Source organism: Nematostella vectensis, chromosome 14 (assembly GCF_932526225.1).
Source record: "Nematostella vectensis chromosome 14, jaNemVect1.1, whole genome shotgun sequence".
Taxonomy (NCBI): Eukaryota; Metazoa; Cnidaria; class Anthozoa; order Actiniaria; family Edwardsiidae; genus Nematostella; species Nematostella vectensis.
In genome coordinates, this window is record NC_064047.1 from 12,597,004 (window position 1) to 12,621,960 (window position 24,957).

General features: G+C 38.8%; 2 protein-coding genes and 1 long non-coding RNA gene across 3 annotated transcripts; all 3 read left to right on the forward strand.

Moving 5' to 3' along the window:
- Positions 1 to 3,486: 3,486 nt before the first annotated feature.
- On the forward strand, positions 3,487 to 7,107 carry LOC125559775 (fibropellin-3-like). Its single transcript, XM_048721448.1, has 4 exons — positions 3,487 to 3,712; positions 6,040 to 6,453; positions 6,578 to 6,772; positions 7,094 to 7,107. Exons 1-4 carry the CDS (start codon positions 3,610 to 3,612, stop codon positions 7,105 to 7,107), a joined length of 726 nt encoding a protein of 241 aa, XP_048577405.1. The 5' UTR covers positions 3,487 to 3,609.
- Positions 7,108 to 10,159: 3,052 nt separating this feature from the next.
- On the forward strand, positions 10,160 to 10,983 carry LOC125559941. Its single transcript, XR_007306610.1, has 2 exons — positions 10,160 to 10,395; positions 10,922 to 10,983. It is a non-coding gene; the product is annotated as an uncharacterized LOC125559941 (long non-coding RNA).
- A 1,478-nt stretch (positions 10,984 to 12,461) lies between these two features.
- On the forward strand, positions 12,462 to 22,575 carry LOC125559776. Its single transcript, XM_048721449.1, has 21 exons — positions 12,462 to 12,489; positions 12,975 to 13,022; positions 13,865 to 13,912; positions 14,540 to 14,593; positions 14,695 to 14,742; positions 15,357 to 15,404; positions 15,501 to 15,548; positions 16,057 to 16,110; positions 16,215 to 16,262; positions 16,880 to 16,927; positions 17,024 to 17,071; positions 17,581 to 17,634; positions 17,739 to 17,786; positions 18,405 to 18,452; positions 18,549 to 18,596; positions 19,309 to 19,362; positions 19,671 to 19,724; positions 19,850 to 19,950; positions 20,450 to 20,508; positions 20,625 to 20,761; positions 20,974 to 22,575. The coding sequence occupies exons 1-21, from the start codon at positions 12,462 to 12,464 to the stop codon at positions 21,447 to 21,449; spliced, it is 1,599 nt and encodes a 532-aa protein (XP_048577406.1). The 3' UTR covers positions 21,450 to 22,575.
- The last annotated feature ends 2,382 nt before the right edge of the window (positions 22,576 to 24,957 follow it).

The window sequence follows — 24,957 nt, forward strand, 5'->3', positions numbered from 1 at the left end:
CGCCAGCTCCGCCCCTACCACTACCAACAACAAGACATGCAACTGCCGACAGAAAGAAACCTGCCCTCTAGACGGAAACTGCCTACAGACATCTGTTATCTACCAAGCTACCGTAACTCGAAAAGATAACAACACCTCGGAAACATACGTCGGGCTCACTGAAAGCAGCTTCAAGACCAGATACAGAAACCACACCGCATCATTCCGACACGCCAAACACAGAAACTCCACCGAACTCAGCAAACACGTCTGGACTCTCAAGGACAACATGATTGAGTACTTTATTTCATGGCGCATTCTTTCTTCCCACTCCGCCTACAACAGTACCACTAAGCGTTGCAACCTCTGCCTCAAGGAAAAGCTGACGATCATCTGCCAACCCAAACTATCAACTCTAAATAAACGCAATGAACTCGTGTCCTCGTGCCGCCACAGAAACAAAGCCCTGCTACGAAACAATTAGAACTGTTAATCCCGTCACCGTTAAATTTTCGCGCTATCAATTTTTCACACGTTCCGCACTGTTAGTTTTCGCCCCGCATATTTAATGTAACTCGCTATTGTTCCTCTTACCGCCTTAGCTAAAACTATCAGTCGATTATTATGTAAATTTCAATGTTAATAGTATATATACGATGGTAGGATTATTCTCATTAAATCCCCTGATGAGTGGGCAACCACGAAACAGACCTGTAGGGAAACCTATGTAGTTTGTATTTTTCTCAAACCAACACTATACACCGCTCTACTTTCGAGTATTGAGCACTTTCTATGAAAGCCTTCAACCATCATTTTATCTATATATATATATATATATATATATATATATATATATATATATATATATATATATATATATATATATATATATATATATATATATATATATATATATATATATATATATATATCATGTTCATTGTTTAGCGCACAGCTAGAAATACCGTTGTAAAATGTGTTTTACCACTTTATTATTTATCTTCTGTTTGCGTTATGTCCATTAGATCGACAATCATGAGCACGTTTTGCCCTATATATCGATTGCGCACATAACCAGTCTGATTTGGTTGTATGATGTCTGGCAGCAGCTACAATTTTCTAGTTGCTATTGTTTTTGACGCGATTTTATAGTCAACATTCAAAAGGGTTATAGGTCTCCAATTTTATAAATTGCGCACCAAAAATTGAATGGAGATATGAGTGAAGAAAATATGTGTAAATTTTATGAAGCCAAACACAAATTAGATTTATTCGCACGACAAAAAACAAAAGGCGCGATCATTCGAAGCCGTGACAAGTGGCACAAAATGGGTGAGAAAAACACGAGATATTCTTTTAATTTAGAAAAAAGACAACATGACAGTAAGTATATTACAAAACTGAATGATGGCAATAATAAAGAAATCACATATCAGAAAGAAATTACGAAATAAATATAAGAATTCTACAAAAACCTTCACACGCCATCTCAAGAAAGTGAGGGTGTGTCCACTATCTCTGTTTATTTCTTTGGCACACCCCCAGATAAAATCCCCTCCATGGGGGGGGGGGGGGGAGTATGATTTTTTTTCTGGAAATACACCATATTTAATTTACCTTATAAAAATGCGAAAAGGCGCTTGCTATAAAGTACCGCCCTTATTTTAGTTTATTCGTGTTGGGCACCCTGTGTATGATGTTTTTGGCGGGAATCGAACAACCAAGTTCAAGGAAGAGAGTGGATCGTGAATCCTCGCTTCGTTGGCTTTCGTGGGCTTAATGTGTTATTTGGAGGTCGATTCCATACTTTTTAATGAAAATCGATGTGACGTAAAAGGTATGTGGTTCTGAAAACACAAAATGACCGTCAAGTAATTTGTAATAAACAAACCTTTCGCTTATATAAAAAAACGAAGAGTACTTAATAAGTGTTGTGCACCATCTCAATCTGATTAAATAAGCTTTTATGCACCGTCCTTTAATGGATTGAATTGAAGTTGTTCAAAATTCATTGTCTTGCAGTTGTAGATAAAAAGCTCTTTTCTTCCGTTTCCTTGTTTGCGATAGTTTTGTTTATGCGCCAAACGCATAAAAAGACGGTTGTGTTTTAAAATATATGCAATGAAACTACGGCAAGTATTCGAATTCTTTTCAGGGTTTGATTTTCTGCGCGCTCGATCGAAGGTTTGTCTACACATCTTTCGAAATTGTCTAGAATAAGATTTCTCCTCTACTATGATATTTTTGGAGAGGCTTATTACTGGATACTTTTAGTGTGTTTTTCTTGAGAGACACGGAGGTCTGAAGGTTAGTCCTATTTTGCTGCAGGAAATAAATTATTTTTGTGCTTCTGTGAAATCTTTAAAATGGCGCATTTGCGAGTGTGATCCTCTCGCTTACAAAATCGCGTGAGTTAGAACTTTTCCATCCGGTATTATCTTGAAATAAAACAAATTTGCACACCTCCTCTCCGGCAATGTGTGGAAATGGCTTGGTCTCGGAGTTTTCTAGCTCAGCCGTTTATTTCGTAAAATGTGGCGGTCCATTCCTTGGCGTATTATATGTAGTATAGAATCTCCTAGATGGCGCCATGCCATACATGTATTTAAATGAAGAAAAAAAATGTAAAAAAATGAAGAAAATATAAAAATACGTCATTAGTTTCTCATAAGCTGTTTAAAACATGTTGCAGTATTTATGACGGTGGTCTGTGTGACAAAAGAAAGAGGCCCTGCAAGAAAACAAACATATTTGGTGATGGATTCCTTGATTCAGAAAACCTGACTTGTCACGTGACCGAATTCAAGGTAAATGAGAATTTTTATGCACAAATAACTCACCTTAGCAGTTTGAATAAAGTTGAAATTATCCGGGTATCCGAGCTTTGCAGTGTTGCTGATTTAGAAACTTAGCTCGTATATGTATCTGTCTGCGGTTTTCAGACATGGGGTTACCAACCGTTCTTGCTTTTTTTTTTCATTTCAGGTTTTATTTTTAAGGGGGCGTTAATTGTCAGTTATTAGCTTCTATTATATGCTTTTTCTGGACCCAAAGACACGCAATGAATGCATATGTACAGGATACACGATGGAACTTTTGCTGCTCCCGAAATGATCGGCCATGAGACTTACTGGGTGAAATATTTATTTTTACCTATATCTAGGTCTTTGGCGATGCATGGTCCCCAAGGTCTACTCCTCAAGAGCTGCCAGGGGGTATGTTTGATCTGTTTGGGGTCAAATGTGACCTTCCTGACCCACCAACCAAAATAGGGGACTACGACAATCCCGGGACCCCCGCGGGAGGACTGTACATTAGGATCTCCAACAACAGGATCGACGCCAGTCTGGAGAAGATGAGCTTTATTTCTTACGACTCCCTCTGCTTAAATTGTAGCAGGAAAGGTGTTTGCGTTTTAAGGGTACGTTTGCTAAGAATTCTTTTGATGCTATATAAACTAGAGAACTCCTGAAAATTATATGATTGATAATTGCCTATGTTTGTATACCTATACACTAGTGTTGTAATAACGTATTTTGATAGCGCTATTCAAGTAAGATGATATCGCTAATGAAACACGGTTTTGCGGGTAACCAACGATCACCTTTTTTTTTATAGAACGATTTGTGTATGATAAATGGACACTGCTTTGCACCTGAACAGCCTAGCCCAAGGGACTGGTGTAAGCAATGCATGCCAGAGACTGACCAATTTGATTGGATTCGGCGGAAAGGTACTGTCGCGCCAGTTCAAACATTCTATGACTTTTGGTATAAGGAACTTCAAGCAATCTTGACAACTCATTGTTCCAATTCATATTTAATCTCGCGCTTGCGATTAGCCAATCATGAAATAGTTACAAAAAATAGTTACAAAAAATGCGTCTCCACAAAAATGCTTCACAAAGTCAGCAAACGACGGGAAAACAAAGTTGAGTTTCAGAAGTTTACAGTCACTTTGTCCACAAACCGTGTCGTCCACAACCAACTCGTCCACAAATTGAGTCAATTCGTCCACAAGTAGAGTCAACTCGTCCACAAAAATAGAGTCAATTCGTCTACACATAGTTTTCACAAAAATTTAGCCTAGTAGCATAAGTGTTTCATATAAAAACGTCTAACTGTCTAGATGTGAATTTGGCAAGCAATTATACAGTGGCGGACCTAGGGGTGGTGACGGGGGTGACATGGCTTGTTGGGCGAAAAAATAAAATAAAATAAAAATCCCTAAGGCATAGCACTTTTTAACAACATTGTTTAACCCTAAAAGATAGCACATTGCGTGTGCTCTAAGCAATTAAAGCCTGGTTTCCATATAGTCGCTCGCGTCGCGACTGTCGCCATCTAAAAATGTGTCCGACGACGGCGCCGATCATATGGAAACGCTCTGTTGGGCGACGGCTGCGATAGCTGCGACAAGAAACGGCACTGTCGCGGAAATAGAAAAAAATCTCGGTAGGGTGAAAAAAATCTCGGGTGTAGTTGCGACAGCGGCGATAGTTCATATTTTTAATGGAAACCAATATCTTTACTAGTCGCGACGGTAGCTACAAAAATGTGTCCCAGAGCTCATTGTGTACGTTTCTATCATGTCCCAGAATTCCTTTTATCACAACAAATAGCGTCTGGCTGGGCGAAGAGGTGAACACCGTCTTGTTCATAGAAGAGACGTACAGAAATACAACTGCCTTTACAAAAAAAAAGCATAAAAAATAGGCGACAAGTTTAACCAGTGCATGTGAAGTTCAAAAACATAAGAAGGCTTCGGGCGTTATTTGAAAAAAAGTCAAAATCGATCACTTCTGGATCTTCGAAATCTTCTTTGTCTTCTACGCCGTAACAGGGCATAGAGAAGAAGATAGCTGGCTTGAAGCAAGAGTCGCTCATTACTAGCCGCTATTTTGTCTCGATTTACGCGCCAATCGGGCGACGGCGGCGATTATATGGAAACGGGTAAATCGCTCACATCGCTCCAAACATATTTTTTGTGTCAGCACGTTTTTCGACGACGGTGGCGACAGTCGCGATACGAGCGATTATACAAAAACAAGCCTTAAGATGCGCCTAATTTTTTTTCTATTTAAATATCAATCTAGAATTTTTTTAATGTCAGACTTTGTGAACTTCCTTTAGAAAACATATGCACTCGTATATATAGCCACCCGCTAGACGGTACACCAAAAACTGGAAATCGACTCTGCCAAATTTTCGTCTTTAATAAGACAGTTTGGGCTTTTTTATTCCACACGCTAGACGGAGTGCAACCGGCAAATTCATTCTCGCACATAGTAGAGTGGATAAGCAAATTTATCAACATGCCCTAGTGGCAAAGCTTTAGCAACAGCGATACAATAATCCCCGGCTAAAAATGAGATTGACTTGACCAACTACCGCGCCCAGGAGGGGAGCAGAAAGGTCCCCCCCTTTCTAAATCCTAGATCCGCCACTGTAATATGAACCCTTTCCAAACAGCTTAGGTTATAGTGCTACCTAAAAGGGTAGAGATGGAACTCGTGTTGCAGAAAAAAGCGTAAAATGTTTTTAAGATTAAAGAAGAAACAAAAAAAAAGACCCGCACGAACAACAATGTTGTTTTACCATTAGCTACTATGAACTTGTTTTCTAACCCTATGGTGTCTGATATTACACAAGCGTACTTCAATTTCATATAAGAATAATACTATTGTTTGTATATTCGTTGCAAATTTTGACTTTTGCCGATTTGACTTGTAGTTCGTAGTCAGGAATAAAAAGATGTCTTTCTCTTCTTTTTTTCCCTACACTGACATCACTGCATTAACTTAAAAAGCTTGAGCTCATATTCTCATATTACAAGCAAAAAAAACACAGTATTTTTACATAGGTTATCGTCACCTATACAAAAGATTTGCAAGAATGTGTATGAAGACTGCCCAATTCAAACTAGAAATTCCAGAACAAAAGCAATTTTTTTTATGTATGACATAAATAGAAAATTATATAACCCTCAGTTAGAAGAAATTTTGTTTTATTATTTAAAACTAAAATGATTAGATTACTAATTGTTCAAATATTTTTTCAGTGAACTACCCTCCAAACTTTACCTCTCCGTCTGTTTGGTTCGCTCTCGTTGGCGAAAATCTGTCGCTTCAACTTAAGGCAACTGACCCTGAAAACCGTACAATAAACTACAGGATCACTAGCACGGATGCGCAAGGTTACACGTTCACACCAAACGGGCAGCTGAACTACACCATGACGTCTACAGACAACAAGACGTTCACATTCGTAGCGACAGATGAGTGCAATGCTAACGATACAACCGCGATTACCCTTATGGCGCAATTTTGCCCATGCCAAAACGGAGGTACATGCTATCCCCATCCCTACTACCCTAGGGGGTCTGGCCAGTACGAATGCGCGTGCCCGAAAGGATTCAATGGAAGTCGCTGCGAAATGAACATTGATGAATGCCAGTCGAATCTTTGTGTCAACGGTAAGTGTATGATGATGAAATCAGATTGGTAGCAAGACACTCACCTAGTACCGCCTTTTGTTCATCTCTACATATGATCAGCTTACGAGCTTTTTTAATCTCTTTTAACATCACTTCACTTTAGGTTCCTGTGTCGATGGTGTCGCCGGCTACACTTGTAAGTGCGATGCTGGATTCAAGGGTCGACTTTGCGATGTGAAAATCTCGAACTGCTCTGAAGACTCGTGTTATCCTGGTGTCAACTGTACCGAGGACAAGAGTGGTTTTGTCTGTGGTCCGTGTCCTGTAGGTTTATCAGGAAATGGAAAAACGTGCATAGGTAAGAGCCTTACATGTAGATCTCGAATATAAGCAGGTCATTATTTTTATCAATGCCTGGGCCCGGCTTGCGTTACACTGTTGTTGGTTTTGTTGTTGTTGATTTTTAATCCTAAAATCTTATAAATTGAGAAGTGTGTACAGGACCCGAAACGATCCCCAAAAGTTCCCCAACTGATCCCGGGACCCGAAACGATCCCCAGAAGTCCCCGAAATGAACCCCAAGTAATTGCAGTAATGGGCAAACAAAAGGAATGTGGAGGGATTGGCTTTCAGTTTTAAAAACAATTTAACAATTTAACGTTATTTGTTTAACTATCAGGAAACTTACATTAACTAAAACCATAGTATCAATTTTTTTTAATACTTTAATATACGACTGCGCCGGAAATACAGTGGTTGAGTCAGAAATTGGGGTCAAATGACAATTCCCGTGATAGAAATTTGAAGAACCAGAAGAACCGTGAATAAATCATTTATAGATAAAAAGATTTACAGATAGAAAGTCTCTACATCGATCCACAGATAAAACATAAGGTTATTCTTAAGGTTACTTTTGTGCATGTTTGTTTGTATTCGGTGAATGAAAGACCTATCATGTGCCGACTACATAAAGGAAATTAAAACTCACATAAATATTGCTTTCAACAAAAGCCACATCTTGCAACGGTAGTAAAAGGGTTGTTCGAGTGCATTACTCAGTGTGCTTTTGTTATTCCGCGATCTTCTCTGCCAAACCGGCTGCCTAAAATGTGTCGGTAAATATTCGCTCATGTGAACATGGATTTCGTGGTGAAATACACGTTTGGTTGTCAAATGAATATGGATTTTTAGGGGTGAGTTTACCGGAAACGAGATTTATATTGTCAGAGTCATCTAGTCATGTGTCATGTGTCGGAACTGCAAATGTTTAGAGTGTGATGGAAGGTTAACAGTTCGATTGTTCTGAGCAAGGCTGTGCTATGCTAGTGTTGTATTCCTTTTAGTCGCAATTAAAAGTTGTGTATTTGTTTTGGACTCTGTTTATGGGTTTACCGCCGGGGCAAAACCCTTAATTATGCTTTAAAAGTTGCAAGTGTTTTTTCCTTTATTCCCTTTGTTCATTACCGCAATTCCTTGAGGTCGATTTCGGGGACTCCTCGGTATGGTTTCGGGTCCCGGGATCACTTTGGGTACTTTTTGGGATCATTTCGGGTCCTGGGATCGTTTCGGGTCCTGGGATCATTTCGGGTCCTGTACAAATGTTCCATACATTTATGATAAATGAGGCCTTTTTCGTTTCATGGCAGGATGGAGGTTGCATTGTGATATACACGCATTATACAATATTAATATGAATATTATTTTTTTAACAAATACGTCTTTTTTCTTTTCATGCCAATATTAACTTACTATTCATTTCAAGTACCAGCGACCAAGCCTCCGATGACGACAGAAAGCGCTACCTCAACAGGTAAAAACGTAACCGATTGCGCAGAGATACAAACGCGTTATTAGTTTTGTGTTAAATGAAACAAAATATATAACAGGTGACTATAGTGAAAATTGTGTTTTTGCTTTAAAGCCGAAAGAAACAGCCTCTGTCAAAACTTTCTCTTAAAAGTATGGGATTTCCTCTCTCCTATGTAGGGAGCGGTAATAATATGTTGCCAGACCTAAAAAAATATCCAGGAGTCAATGGGTTAAGTGTAGTAGTTCTTCTAGTTATCCAGGAGTCAATGGGTTAAGTGTAGTAGTTCTTCTAGTTATCCAGGAGTCAATGGGTTAAGTGTAGTAGTTCTTCTAGTTATCCAGGAGTCAATGGGTTAAGTGTAGTAGTTCTTCTAGTTATCCAGGAGTCAATGGGTTAAGTGTAGTAGTTCTTCTAGTTATCCAGGAGTCAATGGGTTAAGTGTAGTAGTTCTTCTAGTTATCCAGGAGTCAATGGGTTAAGTGTAGTAGTTTTTCTAGTTATCCAGGAGTCAATGGGTTAAGTGTAGTAGTTCTTCTAGTTATCCAGGAGTCAATGGGTTAAGTGTAGTAGTTCTTCTAGTTATCCAAATCCTGTTGATCCTTTTTTAGAACTGGTGACCCAGCTTCCAACCGCAACGGAGAGAGTCACTTTGGCAGGTAAATGACATCAAGAAGCAAAATGTATAGAGCCATTAGTCAGTCGCTAAGTCAGGGCCTGGGACAGAGATCAGTAACCGAAGACTCGTTATCATGGAAACATGGTCGCCATGTTCGGTTAGTCTTAACTTTAAACACCAATGACCATGTTGAGAAAAACAGCGGAGAAAGCAGTTTTTACTAGATGATTGACATGGGAGACTTATAAAAAATTGATATCTTTCAGCTAAATAATATGCTCCTTACGAGGTCAGCAAACGTAGCTATCATTTTTTTATCAGCTTCATTACTTTCGACCGAGCTGCCAACGACAACAATCAACCGGTATCAAACTTAACAATTTAACTTAATTTAACTTAAACAATTTAACGTTATTTGTTTAACTATCAGGAAACTTACATTAACTAAAACCATAGTATCAATTTTTTTAAATATTTTAATATACGACTGCGCCGGAAATACAGTGGTTGAGTCAGAAATTGGGGTCAAATGACAATTCCCGTGATAGAAATTTGAAGAACCAGAAGAACCGTGAATAAATCATTTATAGATAAAAAGATTTACAGATAGAAAGTCTCTACATCGATCCACAGATAAAACATAAGGTTATTCTTAAGGTTACTTTTGTGCATGTTTGTTTGTATTCGGTGAATGAAAGACCTATCATGTGCCGACTACATAAAGGAAATTAAAACTCACATAAATATTGCTTTCAACAAAAGCCACATCTTGCAACGGTAGTAAAAGGGTTGTTCGAGTGCATTACTCAGTGTGCTTTTGTTATTCCGCCATCTTCTCGGCCAAATCGGCTGCCTAAAATGTGTCGGTAAATATTCGCTCATGTGAACATGGATTTCGTGGTGAAATACACGTTTGGTTGTCAAATGAATATGGATTTTTAGGGGTGATGTTTACCGGAAACGAGATTTATATTGTCAGAGTCATCTAGTCATGTGTCGGAACTGCAAATGTTTAGAGTGTGATGGAAGGTTAACAGTTCGATTGTTCTGAGCAAGGCTGTGCTATGCTAGTGTTTTATTCCTTTTAGTCGCAATTAAAAGTTGTGTATTTGTTTTGGACTCTGTTTATGGGTTTACCGCCGGGGCAAAACCCTTAATTATGCTTTAAAAGTTGCAAGTGTTTTTTCCTTTATTCCCTTTGTCCATTACCGCAATTCCTTGAGGTCGATTTCGGGGACTCCTCGGTATGGTTTCGGGTCCCGGGATCACTTTGGGTACTTTTTGGGATCATTTCGGGTCCTGGGATCGTTTCGGGTCCTGGGATCATTTCGGGTCCTGTACAAATGTTCCATACATTTATGATAAATGAGGCCTTTTTCGTTTCATGGCAGGATGGAGGTTGCATTGTGATATACACGCATTATACAATATTAATATGAATATTATTTTTTTAACAAATACGTCTTTTTTCTTTTCATGCCAATATTAACTTACTATTCATTTCAAGTACCAGCGACCAAGCCTCCGATGACGACAGAAAGCGCTACCTCAACAGGTAAAAACGTAACCGATTGCGCAGAGATACAAACGCGTTATTAGTTTTGTGTTAAATGAAACAAAATATATAACAGGTGACTATAGTGAAAATTGTGTTTTTGCTTTAAAGCCGAAAGAAACAGCCTCTGTCAAAACTTTCTCTTAAAAGTAAGGGATTTCCTCTCTCCTATGTAGGGAGCGGTAATAATATGTTGCCAGACCTAAAAAAATATCCAGGGGTCAATGGGTTAAGTGTAGTAGTTCTTCTAGTTATCCAGGAGTCAATGGGTTAAGTGTAGTAGTTCTTCTAGTTATCCAGGAGTCAATGGGTTAAGTGTAGTAGTTCTTCTAGTTATCCAGGAGTCAATGGGTTAAGTGTAGTAGTTCTTCTAGTTATCCAGGAGTCAATGGGTTAAGTGTAGTAGTTCTTCTAGTTATCCAGGAGTCAATGGGTTAAGTGTAGTAGTTTTTCTAGTTATCCAGGAGTCAATGGGTTAAGTGTAGTAGTTCTTCTAGTTATCCAAATCCTGTTGATCCTTTTTTAGAACTGGTGACCCAGCTTCCAACCGCAACGGAGAGAGTCACTTTGGCAGGTAAATGACATCAAGAAGCAAAATGTATAGAGCCATTAGTCAGTCGCTAAGTCAGGGCCTGGGACAGAGATCAGTAACCGAAGACTCGTTACCATGGAAACATGGTCGCCATGTTCGGTTAGTCTTAACTTTAAACACCAATGACCATGTTGAGAAAAACAGCGGAGGAAGCAGTTTTTACTAGATGATTGACATAGAGACTTATAAAAAATTGATATCTTTCAGCTAAGTAATATGCTCCTTACGAGGTCAGCAAACGTAGCTATCATTTTTTTATCAGCTTCATTACTTTCGACCGAGCTGCCAACGACAACAATCAACCGGTATCAAACTTAACAATTTAACTTAATTTAACTTAAACAATTTAACGTTATTTGTTTAACTATCAGGAAACTTACATTAACTAAAACCATAGTATCAATTTTTTTTAATATTTTAATATACGACTGCGCCGGAAATACAGTGGTTGAGTCAGAAATTGGGGTCAAATGACAATTCCCGTGATAGAAATTTGAAGAACCAGAAGAACCGTGAATAAATCATTTATAGATAAAAAGATTTACAGATAGAAAGTCTCTACATCGATCCACAGATAAAACATAAGGTTATTCTTAAGGTTACTTTTGTGCATGTTTGTTTGTATTCGGTGAATGAAAGACCTATCATGTGCCGACTACATAAAGGAAATTAAAACTCACATAAATATTGCTTTCAACAAAAGCCACATCTTGCAACGGTAGTAAAAGGGTTGTTCGAGTGCATTACTCAGTGTGCTTTTGTTATTCCGCGATCTTCTCTGCCAAACCGGCTGCCTAAAATGTGTCGGTAAATATTCGCTCATGTGAACATGGATTTCGTGGTGAAATACACGTTTGGTTGTCAAATGAATATGGATTTTTAGGGGTGAGTTTACCGGAAACGAGATTTATATTGTCAGAGTCATCTAGTCATGTGTCATGTGTCGGAACTGCAAATGTTTAGAGTGTGATGGAAGGTTAACAGTTCGATTGTTCTGAGCAAGGCTGTGCTATGCTAGTGTTGTATTCCTTTTAGTCGCAATTAAAAGTTGTGTATTTGTTTTGGACTCTGTTTATGGGTTTACCGCCGGGGCAAAACCCTTAATTATGCTTTAAAAGTTGCAAGTGTTTTTTCCTTTATTCCCTTTGTCCATTACCGCAATTCCTTGAGGTCGATTTCGGGGACTCCTCGGTATGGTTTCGGGTCCCGGGATCACTTTGGGTACTTTTTGGGATCATTTCGGGTCCTGGGATCGTTTCGGGTCCTGGGATCATTTCGGGTCCTGTACAAATGTTCCATACATTTATGATAAATGAGGCCTTTTTCGTTTCATGGCAGGATGGAGGTTGCATTGTGATATACACGCATTATACAATATTAATATGAATATTATTTTTTTAACAAATACGTCTTTTTTCTTTTCATGCCAATATTAACTTACTATTCATTTCAAGTACCAGCGACCAAGCCTCCGATGACGACAGAAAGCGCTACCTCAACAGGTAAAAACGTAACCGATTGCGCAGAGATACAAACGCGTTATTAGTTTTGTGTTAAATGAAACAAAATATATAACAGGTGACTATAGTGAAAATTGTGTTTTTGCTTTAAAGCCGAAAGAAACAGCCTCTGTCAAAACTTTCTCTTAAAAGTAAGGGATTTCCTCTCTCCTATGTAGGGAGCGGTAATAATATGTTGCCAGACCTAAAAAAATATCCAGGAGTCAATGGGTTAAGTGTAGTAGTTCTTCTAGTTATCCAGGAGTCAATGGGTTAAGTGTAGTAGTTCTTCTAGTTATCCAGGAGTCAATGGGTTAAGTGTAGTAGTTCTTCTAGTTATCCAGGAGTCAATGGGTTAAGTGTAGTAGTTCTTCTAGTTATCCAGGAGTCAATGGGTTAAGTGTAGTAGTTCTTCTAGTTATCCAGGAGTCAATGGGTTAAGTGTAGTAGTTCTTCTAGTTATCCAAATCCTGTTGATCCTTTTTTAGAACTGGTGACCCAGCTTCCAACCGCAACGGAGAGAGTCACTTTGGCAGGTAAATGACATCAAGAAGCAAAATGTATAGAGCCATTAGTCAGTCGCTAAGTCAGGGCCTGGGACAGAGATCAGTAACCGAAGACTCGTTACCATGGAAACATGGTCGCCATGTTCGGTTAGTCTTAACTTTAAACACCAATGACCATGTTGAGAAAAACAGCGGAGGAAGCAGTTTTTACTAGATGATTGACATGGGAGACTTATAAAAAAATTGATATCTTTCAGCTAAATAATATGCTCCTTACGAGGTCAGCAAACGTAGCTATCATTTTTTTATCAGCTTCATTACTTTCGACCGAGCTGCCAACGACAACAATCAACCGGTATCAAACTTATTATATAATATTGTTGATAGAAACGAAATAACTTAATGTTAAATAAGGAATAATTCGATCAAGCTGCCAAAGACAACGGTCAGAGTTACTTCAATAGCTGAATAATTAAATCAACAGATATTCAACTTGTTATATAACACTGATCGACCCAAAATAAACTAATGTTAATAACAATAACAATAATTTCTTATTAGTGTCGTCGACCAGGTTGCCAACGACAACGATGGGAGTTACTTCGAAAGGGGAAAAATACAATCAACTGATATCAAACGTTTTATACATTTTTTTTATGATCGAAACGAAAAAAATTGATGATCCTAATGATAACTTATTAGTAATTTCTTATTAGTATCTTCAAACGAGCTTCCAACGCCAACGAAAAGAGTTACTTCAGAAGATGAATGACACAATAAACAGATATCCAACTTAATATAATATTATATTGCTCATCAACGCAAAATAAACTAATGTGAAAAATAATAAATAACCAATAATTTCTTATTAGTATCCTCGACCGAGCAGCCCACCACAACGGAGAGAGTTACTTCAAAAGGTGAATGATACAACAAACAATTATCAATTTTTTTATATATTGCTCATCAAAGCGCAATGAATCAATGTCAAAAATGATGAAATGAGTACCAACAATTTCGTATAGTAACGTCGACTGTCAACAACAACGTAGAGAATAACTTCAGCATATGATTAGACACAAGGATCCGATAAAAGACAGTGATATTTTTCATATATGAAAACTGCACCATAGCTAAGCTAACATAATATATACTTTTTAAATCGCTAAGTCCTTTCGTTTTTAATTGGCCGTGAGCTATATTTCGTCATCAGCCTATAATACACCAAAAACTGGAAATCGACTCTTCCAGTCGATTTCCAGTTTTTGGTATATTGTATTCATTGTTCTGGTACGAGATCGCGGCAGTTTGGGCTTTTTGATTCTATTCGTCATCAGCCTGCAATGCACTAGCTGTGAACCAGAATTCTTGTAGGCGCAAGTAAGCGCCACCATCGAAAAAGCGCTGGCTTCGCTATGAACAAAGTGATCTTGCTTATATGCAAAATGCTTCATATACAATTACCGCAATTCTTATCTGCACGTGATCCCATGGAACATATTGTGAGAAATAGGTGTAATAAAAATGCTATCATCTTTTTTTATCAGCTTCATCGTCGTTTACCGAGCTGCCAACGACAACAGAGAGAGTTACTTCAGAAGGTGAATGATACAAACTACTGATATCCAACTTAATATATATTGATCATCAACGCGAAATAAATTAATGTCAAAAACAAAAATAACCAATAATTTCTTATTAGTATCTTCGACCGAGCTGCCAACGACAACGGAGAGAGTTACTTCAAAAGGTGAATGATATGCACCAAGAACGAATGAACAATCTGCAATTTAAGGCACTTTTATTGAAAACGCACCATAAGATATCAATCCAAAGACCTTACAGTTATATTTTTACCAGCCTCATCCCCGATGACCGAGCTGCCAACTGTAGCTCTTGGCGTCATTCTCGTGCAAGTCAGGGCGCGCGCTGAAGACATTTTAAAATTGAAAACTTTTGCTTCAATTTCTATTCCAGCTCACAGTAGAGCAATAAGAAAACAGTCTATAAGAAAATCAATCAGTTGAACTGCAAGTTTTGAGCTTGTAGTTTTTGTTCTAATGAAAAAATTGTTGCATGGATTTTTGTGGATTGCGAATGGCAAAAATAAGAGCGTGCTCGTGGCGTAATTTCAGTGCACGTCAGGGCGCGCAGAAGACACTTTTCGCATTTTTAGTGTAAACACTGGAATATTAAATAAAATTTCACAAAAATTAAAAACTAAAATAAAAATTTCACAGTTGCCCTCGAAACTTTGCTTTTCGGCCAACTGTTTATTTTTCGTACCATTTCTCATCCTTGGACATTATCCGTCGACATTCCAGCCGCCAGAATGGGTTTATTTACTAAATAATTTCCTATTAGTTTCGTCGACCAGGCTGCCAACGACAACAGTGGGAGTTATTTCGAAAGGTGAAAATACAATTAACTGATATCAGACTTTTTATAGATTATTGTCCAAACGAACTAAATTAATGCTTATAATGAGAACCAATAATTTCTTATTAGTATCTTCAAACGAGCTGCCAACGACAACAGAGAGAGTAACTTTAAAAGGTAAATGATAAAATATACAGATATATATATTTTTTTAAATACTGCTCGTCGAAACGGAATGAATCATTGTTAAAAATAATTAAATAAGTACCAATAATTTCTTAATAGTATCGTCGACCGAGCTGTCAACAACAACGGAGAGAATTGCTTAAGCATATGATCAGGCACTAAGTTTTAAAAAGCCGTGATGTTTTTAATCTATGAAAACTGCACCATAGATAAGCTAACATAATATATACTTTCAAAATCGCTACGTCTATTCGTTTTTGATTGGCCAAGAGCTATATGTCGTCATCAGCCTGCAATGCACTAGCTGTGAACCAGAATTCTTGCAGGCGCAAGTAGGCGCCATAATTGAAAAAGCGCTGGCTTCGCTATGAACAAAGTGATCTTGCTTATATGCAAAATGCACTACATCCAATTACTGCAATTCTTATCTCCACGTGATCACATGGAAAATATTGTGAGAAATGGGTGTAATAAAAATGCTATCATCTTTTTTTATCAGCTCCGTCGTCGTTTACCGTGCTGCCAACGACAACGGAGAGAGTTACTTCAAAAGGTGAATGATACAAAGTACTGATATCCAACTTAATTATATATATCAATCATCAACGCGAAATAAATTAATGTCAAAAACAAAAATAACCAATAATTTTTTATTAGTATCTACCACCGAGCTGCCAACGACAACGGAGAGAATTACTTCAAAAGGTGAATGATATGCACCAAGAACGAATAAACAATCTGCAATAATTTATGGCACTTTTACTGAAAATGCACCATAAGATATCAATCCAAAGACCTTAAGGTTATATTTTTACCAGCTTCATCCCCGATGACCGAGCTGCCAACTGAAGCTCGTGGCGTCATTCTCGTGCAAGTCAGGGCGCGCGCTGAAGACATTTTAAAATTGAAAACTTTTGCTTCAATTTCTATTCCAGCTCACAGTAGAGCAATAAGAAAACAGTCTATAAGAAAATCAATCAGTTGAACTGCAAGTTTTGAGCTTGTAGTTTTTGTTCTAATGAAAAAATTGTTGCATGGATTTTTGTGGATTGCGAATGGCAAAAATAAGAGCGTGCTCGTGGCGTAATTTCAGTGCACGTCAGGGCGCGCAGAAGACACTTTTCGCATTTTTAGGGTAAACACTGGAATATTAAATAAAATTTCACAAAAATTAAAAACTAAAATAAAAATTTCACAGTTGCCCTCGAAACTTTGCTTTTCGGCCAACTGTTTATTTTTCGTACCATTTCTCATCCTTGGACATTATCCGTCGACATTCCAGCCGCCAGAATGGGTTTATTTACTAAATAATTTCTTATTAGTTTCGTCGACCAGGCTGCCAACGACAACAGTGGGAGTTATTTCGAAAGGTGAAAATACAATTAACTGATATCAGACTTTTTATAGATTATTGTCCAAACGAACTAAATTAATGCTTATAATGAGAACCAATAATTTCTTATTAGTATCTTCAAACGAGCTGCCAACGACAACAGAGAGAGTAACTTCAAAAGGTAAATGATAAAATATACAGATATATATATTTTTTTTAAATACTGCTCGTCGAAACGGAATGAATCATTGTTAAAAATAATTAAAAAAGTACCAATAATTTCTTAATAGTATCGTCGACCGAGCTGTTAACAACAACGGAGAGAATTGCTTAAGCATATTATCAGGCACTAAGTTTTAAAAAGCCGTGATGTTTTTAATCTATGAAAACTGCACCATAGATAAGCTAACATAATATATACTTTCAAAATCGCTACGTCTATTCGTTTTTGATTGGCCGTTAGCTATATGTCGTCATCAGCCTGCAATGCACTAGCTGTGAACCAGAATTCTTGCAGGCGCAAGTAGGCGCCATAATTGAAAAAGCGCTGGCTTCGCTATGAACAAAGTGATCTTGCTTATATGCAAAATGCACTACATCCAATTACTGCAATTCTTATCTCCACGTGATCACATGGAAAATATTGTGAGAAATGGGTGTAATAAAAATGCTATCATCTTTTTTTATCAGCTCCGTCGTCGTTTACCGTGCTGCCAACGACAACGGAGAGAGTTACTTCAAAAGGTGAATGATACAAAGTACTGATATCCAACTTAATTATATATATCAATCATCAACGCGAAATAAATTAATGTCAAAAACAAAAATAACCAATAATTTTTTATTAGTATCTACCACCGAGCTGCCAACGACAACGGAGAGAATTACTTCAAAAGGTGAATGATAAGCACCAAGAACGAATAAACAATCTGCAATAATTTATGGCACTTTTACTGAAATTGCACCATAAGATATCAATCCAAAGACCTTAAGGTTATATTTTTACCAGCTTCATCCCCGATGACCGAGCTGCCAACTGAAGCTCGTGGCGTCATTCTCGTGCAAGTCAGCGCGCGCGCTGAAGACATTTCAAAATTGAAAACTTTTGCTTCGATTTCTATTCCAGCTCTCAGTAGAGCAATAAGAAAACCGTCTAGAAGAAAATCAATCAGTTGAACTGCAAGTTTTGAGCTTGTAGTTTTTGTTCTAATGAAAAAATTGTTGCATGGATTTTTGTGGATTGCGAATGGCAAAAATAAGAGCGTGCTCGTGGCGTTATTTCAGTGCACGTCAGGGCGCGCAGAAGACACTTTTCGCATTTTTAGTGTAAACACTGGAATATTAAATAAAATTTCACAAAAATTAAAAAAATAAAATAAAAATTTCACAGTTGCCCTCGAAACTTTGCTTTTCGGCCAACTGTTTATTTTTCGTACCATTTCTCATCCTTGGACATTATCCGTCGACATTCCAGCCGCCAGAATGGGTTTATTTACTAAATGATTTCTTATTAGTTTCGTCGACCAGGCTGCCAACGACAACGGTGGGAGTTATTTCGAAAGGTGAAAATACAATTAAATGATATCAGACTTTTTATAGATTATTGTCCAAACGAACTAAATTAATGCTTATAATGAGAACCAATAATTTCTTATTAGTATCTTCAAACGAGCTGCCAACGACAACAGAGAGAGTAACTTCAAAAGGTAAATGATAAAATATGCAGATATATTTTTTTTTAAATACTGCTCGTCGAAACGGAATGAATCATTGTTAAAAATAATTAAATAAGTACCAATAATTTCTTAATAGTATCGTCGACCGAGCTGTCAACAACAACGGAGAGAATTGCTTAAGCATATGATCAGGCACTGAGTTTTAAAAAGCCGTGATATTTTTAATCTATGAAAACTGCACCATAGATAAGCTAACATAATATATACTTTTAAAATCGCTACGTCTATTCGTTTTTTATTGGCCAAGAGCTATATTTCGTCATCAGCCTGTACAGCAAAAACTGGAATTCGACTCTGCCAAATTTTCGTCTTTTATAAGACTTCTGCAGGGCAGACTGAAGAAGGTGAATTATTACAAGCTCATATACATGGGAATAGTGGCGCGAGACGCAAAAACATCACAACTGACAAAAACGCGCATCTCTACATGGGTTCCTACTACAAAAAAAAGTCATCACTATTAAGACCCCGCGGGTAGGATACGTGAGCGCTAGCCAATCAGAGGCGTATATAAAAATAACTGCTTGTTTTAAAAATAGCTTCACGGACGACATCATTGGAACATACCCTAAGACGGGGGATTCGTTCTCTTACATCATGGTCTTTTGTATGGTATCAATCCACCTTATAGTTATATTTTTTTACACCAGCTGATTCAATGTAATTATCTTATTTTTATCAGCTTCATCAGCGTCGACCGACCTGCCAACGTCACCGGAGAGGGTTACTTCAGAAGGTAAAAGATACAATCAACAGATATCCAACATAATATATATTGCCCACAACGCAAATTAAATTAATGCCAAAAACAATAATTTCTTATTAGTATCGTCGACCGAGCTTCAACAACGATTAAAAAAAATATTAGCTGAGGGGAGAGAGGAGGGATGTTATGAGATGCGCAGATATTGACCGTTTTAAGTGTGGGGATGTAGACGCAGAGCGATACACTCCTGACCATCAGGCTCATAAAGCAGGAGTTTGTGGTTTCGTTTTTCAATTCATAAGCAGAAGTTTATGTACGAAGCTTACTTTTTGTTTCAGATCCGACCACATCCACAAATATCCGGAGCACTGCGAAAGTGCCAATTGCAGCAGGTGTCTATTGCAGCCATACATTTTAATATTTCATTTTTTCATACAATGTTATAGTTTTATTTTTATCTAAACATTCTTATTTTTACCCAAACTTGTTTAACTGGCTTATTTGAATACTTTTCTAGAATATACTGCACAGTGTCGTTTGAAGATTCCTTGGAGAAATGAGCTGTCTGATAAAAGAAGTAAAGAGTATAACGACTTGCAAACGTCTTTGGAAAAAAAGGTACTTTAAAGCATCTTGCACAGGAGTACTCAGCCATCAGGATAAAGTCTCGAAGTCAAAGCACGTGTCTAGAGGGGGTCCGGTGGTCATTTGACGAGATGAGCTCAACTCCGTTTGATTCCCTCGTTGGTTGTTAAGAAAAAAATAAACATTTTATTTGTGTATTTGATAGGAAAAGTTCCTAGATAGATCTAGTCACCTATCATTAGAACTAAGGATACCTGTTTGAACATAATTGATCCGTGATCAATGAATTGCTCATCTGGACTCAACCCTGCAATTTTCTCTGGACACGCGGCCACAGAAACTGTAAATCTTCCATCAATCAGGACTCTATCAAAAGGGCGCCCAAAGGATTATTTATGAGCATGTTTTAGCTTGATCCTTGAAACTTTATTAAGTGCAGCCGCGTAGCAATGCAGTTCACAGTAACACCATTTTAACCACGACTTGGTGGAGCTCAGGCAACTCCAACAATTGAGAGTGCATTTTCCATCAGTTTCAGGCAACCTACAAGAATGATGCAGATTTCCAGAGAGTCAACATTGAATCGTTCAGGTGAGCCAACTTTCATTTCATTTTTTTTAAACTAAGAATTCACAGCTATTTTCTGTGCCCCTTTCGAATATATTTTTATTTCGCTTTTTTGAGTTTTGAAGTTTGATTATCGACAGCAAGGGAAGTGTTATAGCCAAGTTTAAGCTATTTTTCAAAACTGAGAAGAAGGACCCGCTTGGACCTTTGGCAGATGAACTCAAGGATGGGAAGCTTGGTGACATCAACGCAGATCCGAACTCGCTTAAGATCTTACGTAAGTACACCCACACTGCACAGCAACAACAAGAATGAGCAGTACCACATCAGCTGCAATGATCCCTTATTAATAGACACTATTTGTTTCTATATTTTGAATATTTCAACTGCACAGCAGCTGGTATTTGATTCAAATGCGAACAAAACAATAACGGCAACAGGATAAGATTTGACAAGTTTATTATTTTGCTTTGCTTTGTTCATGAATAGGCCCCCAAGAGAAAGAACAAGAAGAATCTTCTCAGACCGAAATTGTGGTAATCGCTGTGGTTGTGGTCATTGTTGCTGTCCTAGTGGCTGTCGCTTGCTGTATACTGTTCCGTCGTAAATACTACTACTACGACTTGGAAAAGAAATCTCGCAAGCCACCAGAGAAGGATCCTGAACGCTTCACATACGAGAATCCCGAGTACTGTGACATCCCTGAGCTGGAAAACAACCGCGAAGGCGTCACCAAGCCCGCGCCTCTTTACGAGATCATATCGCCAAGCCTTCCAACAAAGAATTACGTTGTACCTAGAGAAGTGCTTGAAGCTAAAAATCACACGTACGAGGAGCTTAAGGCAGCCAAACCGATCTATCAGACCCTGACACCTGGAGTATCACAAGAAGAACAACAGAACAAACCCTCTTTTCAGGCAAAAGCGCGCCATAGCGTTTATCATAACGCTGGTTTTCAAAACTAGCCTACGTTCACTGAGTTATTTCCCATTCTAAACAGATTTTGTTGCTTTTTTAATTGCTAACTTAATTCTTCTCCTTACTGTGCTGTGTGACTATAACAAGACGGGATTTTGTTTCATAACTTTTTATACTTGAAAGTCATGAGATCCATTGCCCCTTTGATATCCAGGTACATATTTTTGGGGATAACTCACAATGAACTCTAATTACTTTGAGTGTGACAAGTTTTCATTGTCCAATTTTCAACGTCATCTCGAAACGGCTTTTCCACATGACATGACAACAAACAAAATGGACAACAGACGCGTAGTTCTCGCTGACCGCTGTAGAGCGTGTCATTCTGCAAATATAATCAATGCACGAAACATCGATAACGCACGTATTTCACAAACGTTTTACAAACATATACTCGAATTTTTTTCACATTTTTAAATAAGAAAGGAATGACTTAGCTGCGAACCTGCTAAAGTTAACGGAAATAAAAGTGCTAAAAATGTGTTTTTGTTAATTTTTCCATTGAGGATATCGAAAAAAATATTTGTAGTTTAATTATTTTGAACAAAAAAAATTTTGGACTCGCATCTTCGAGAGTTATTTTAGAAAAGGAATTTAGACGCTTTGGTCTTGAGTCCGTTAGCTACTAAAAGGAAGCTAAGTCTGACCATTGGCCAAGTTTTTACATAAGAAGAAATCAGACTTGGCTTTATTAAGCAGGTAAAATGTTTATTACACGGCATAATTCATGAATAATTATAGAGTCACGTGTGAATGTTGCAATGCGCAGTCAGTGGTTATTGGTAGCGAAGGCCTCATGATTGCAATGGTTGCCTCATGTTCTCATGGTTGTGTCACGGCAGTTCAACGGTAGCTCGATGCAGCACAAAGAATAACAGCTTATCGCCTGCACTCAGGTCACGCATCATACTCTGAAAACCACACCATCTTGTCAGTATCTGTATCAGTCCGTATCGAGCTACCAAAGGAGTTGCCTCCTTAGAATAAAAGCACATTAAAAGGACCTGTATCCTTAGGAGACAAGCACATTAAAACGGAGTGTGGTACAAGCTCTATTCCATCGTTAGCTGTATAGTGTTTAATGGCAAAATAAATACCGGTACTGCCCCAAAAGTGTTTCTTCTTTGAGTTGTTTTGAATATAGCTCCACTATGCCACAGCCTAATCGAACAGAAGTACAACAGTAGAAAAAATTGGTCGACCCCGCTGTACCTTGTAAAAACAAAACGTCTAAGGCCTAGTTTAAAGGCCGTATTAACTTCGCATTAAATTCAGCCGTATTAAATTTTACAATTTTATACATGGTTAATTCGGCGACTAAAACCATTAATATGATGAATGAGGTAGGGATGACCTAATTTTACGAAACTTCACAGAGGTAATTAAAATGATCACTTCTAAACGCTCAGTGAGTTTCGTGTTTTTTTTATTAATAATTTCTCACAAAACCCAATAGCGCTTCTCCACGTGATTGCGACCAAGGCGAACTTGAAACGGTCCGGCGTAATCAAGTCTTACGTATTTGAACGGCGTACTGACACCAGCGAGACGCGTAGCTGGCAAAGTCATTCATCTTCTGATTCATCGGCTCCAGATGACGGCGATGGCATAACGGACACATCACTGTGCAGTTCTTGATCCCAGCTCGACCGCGCAAGATCCAGAATTTCTCCCGCATGTGGATAAACACGTGCTCCACTCCCGCGTGGATGAGTTTGCGGTGATAATCAGTCACTATCAGACGTGTGACGTCATACCCATGGTCGAAGATCACCGGGTGCTTGACCTCCCATGGTAAATCAGCTTTGTCAATTTTACCCCCTACACGAAGCACTCCATCGACTAGCTGCGGGTCGAGGCTTACAAATCTACTTGTACGAGGAACAGGGTGTCCCTTGGACAATGACTCAATACTGGAAAACCTTGCTTCTTGTGTCTACTTGGTCCAGTATAACTCAGCGTCCGCTATCTCTTGTACACTGAGTGCTCCGCTCTTGCGTTGATCTCTATTACGTTATTTGTAGCGGAAACACTATCACACGGCGCAGTTTCAACCAGCTTGAGTACGCAGCTGCGTCAATCAATGGTTGGGTCGCTTCTGCTCGTACTCTCAGGATCTTCTTCTTCAGCTCCGCCTTTTCAGATGGTGGTGCAACAGTTGGAACCTGATCAACTGTCCAATCTTGTACTTGTAGCTTTACGAATTACGGTCCCTGAATTCATACGGACTGTGCATGTATCTCACTTGCAGTGAGAGTGGCGACATCTGCGATATTCACCTCTGTGCAAACGTGGTGCCACTGGATGGGGTCGCTGTCTGTCAACACTTGCGCCATTCGGTTGGCTATGAACGGGCGGAAATTCCTCGGCTCTCCTCGGATCCATCACAAGGCACTAGTGGAATCTGACAGATAAATCACGTTACGCATACTCAGATCATGCTGCTCACATATTGTCTTTGCGAGTCGCACGGCTAACTGACACGCCATCAGCTCTACTCTTGGGATGGAGATAGGCTTTATTGGCATAAGGCGCGTCTTGGCGACAACTACGTGACACGTGACATTATGAACTGCTGACGTCGTGCGCATGTAGACGGCCTCGGCGCATGCCTCCTCTGACGCATCACAGAACACGCCTAGCTACTTCGTCCATGGCATACTGGGTTGGCGGTAAAGGTATCGTGGGACAACAAAGGACTTCAAGGCGGCCACCTCTCCTTCCTACTTGCTCCACTCTGAGGACAAATCCGACGGCTGTATATAATCATACCATATCACGTGAACACGTGACCACGTACGCTGCATCATGACCTTGGCGCGTACTACATACGGACTCGCCCATCCTAACGGGTCATACAGTTCAGCCAATCTCTTGAGTATTCCACTCTTTGTGCTTAGTACTGGAGGGCGGTCGACGTGTGCAAATTCAAATCCTAGGGTGACAGTTTGAGGGTTCCATTTCACTTCCAGTGTGTCCTTGTGGCAGCTCTCTCAATTCCAATGCTTCTTTGGGAACGTTACGCTCCGCCTCGGGTACTGAGTGGACGACGAAATCCACTTGCGCATGGGAAATCCTCCCTTGGTCGTAAGTGCGGTAACATCCTCACGTAGTTTAACGGCTTGTTCTTTACTCTCACAGCACGTATACAGGTCATCAACAAAAATATCACGCTTGACTGCGGCGGCTGTTTCCGGCTAGCGGTCTTCGTTATCCTCTGCAGTGCGCTTAACAGCGAAATTCGCTCTACACGGCGACGACTTGTGACCAAACACGAGACAGTTCATCTCATAAACATCTCATACACATTGGTCTATCAGTCTATAAACTCGCCAAAGATAGTGAATGATTTTTATCGAAGTAACCAGGCCGCTTATTGTCTCGATCTTAGAGGGTTGAGTTATGGGAAATGATTTGACCTCGGATGACGCTACCTACAGCTTAACGTTTATTAAACTAAGGGCTGATTTACCTGAAAGAACCGAAAAAGAGAGG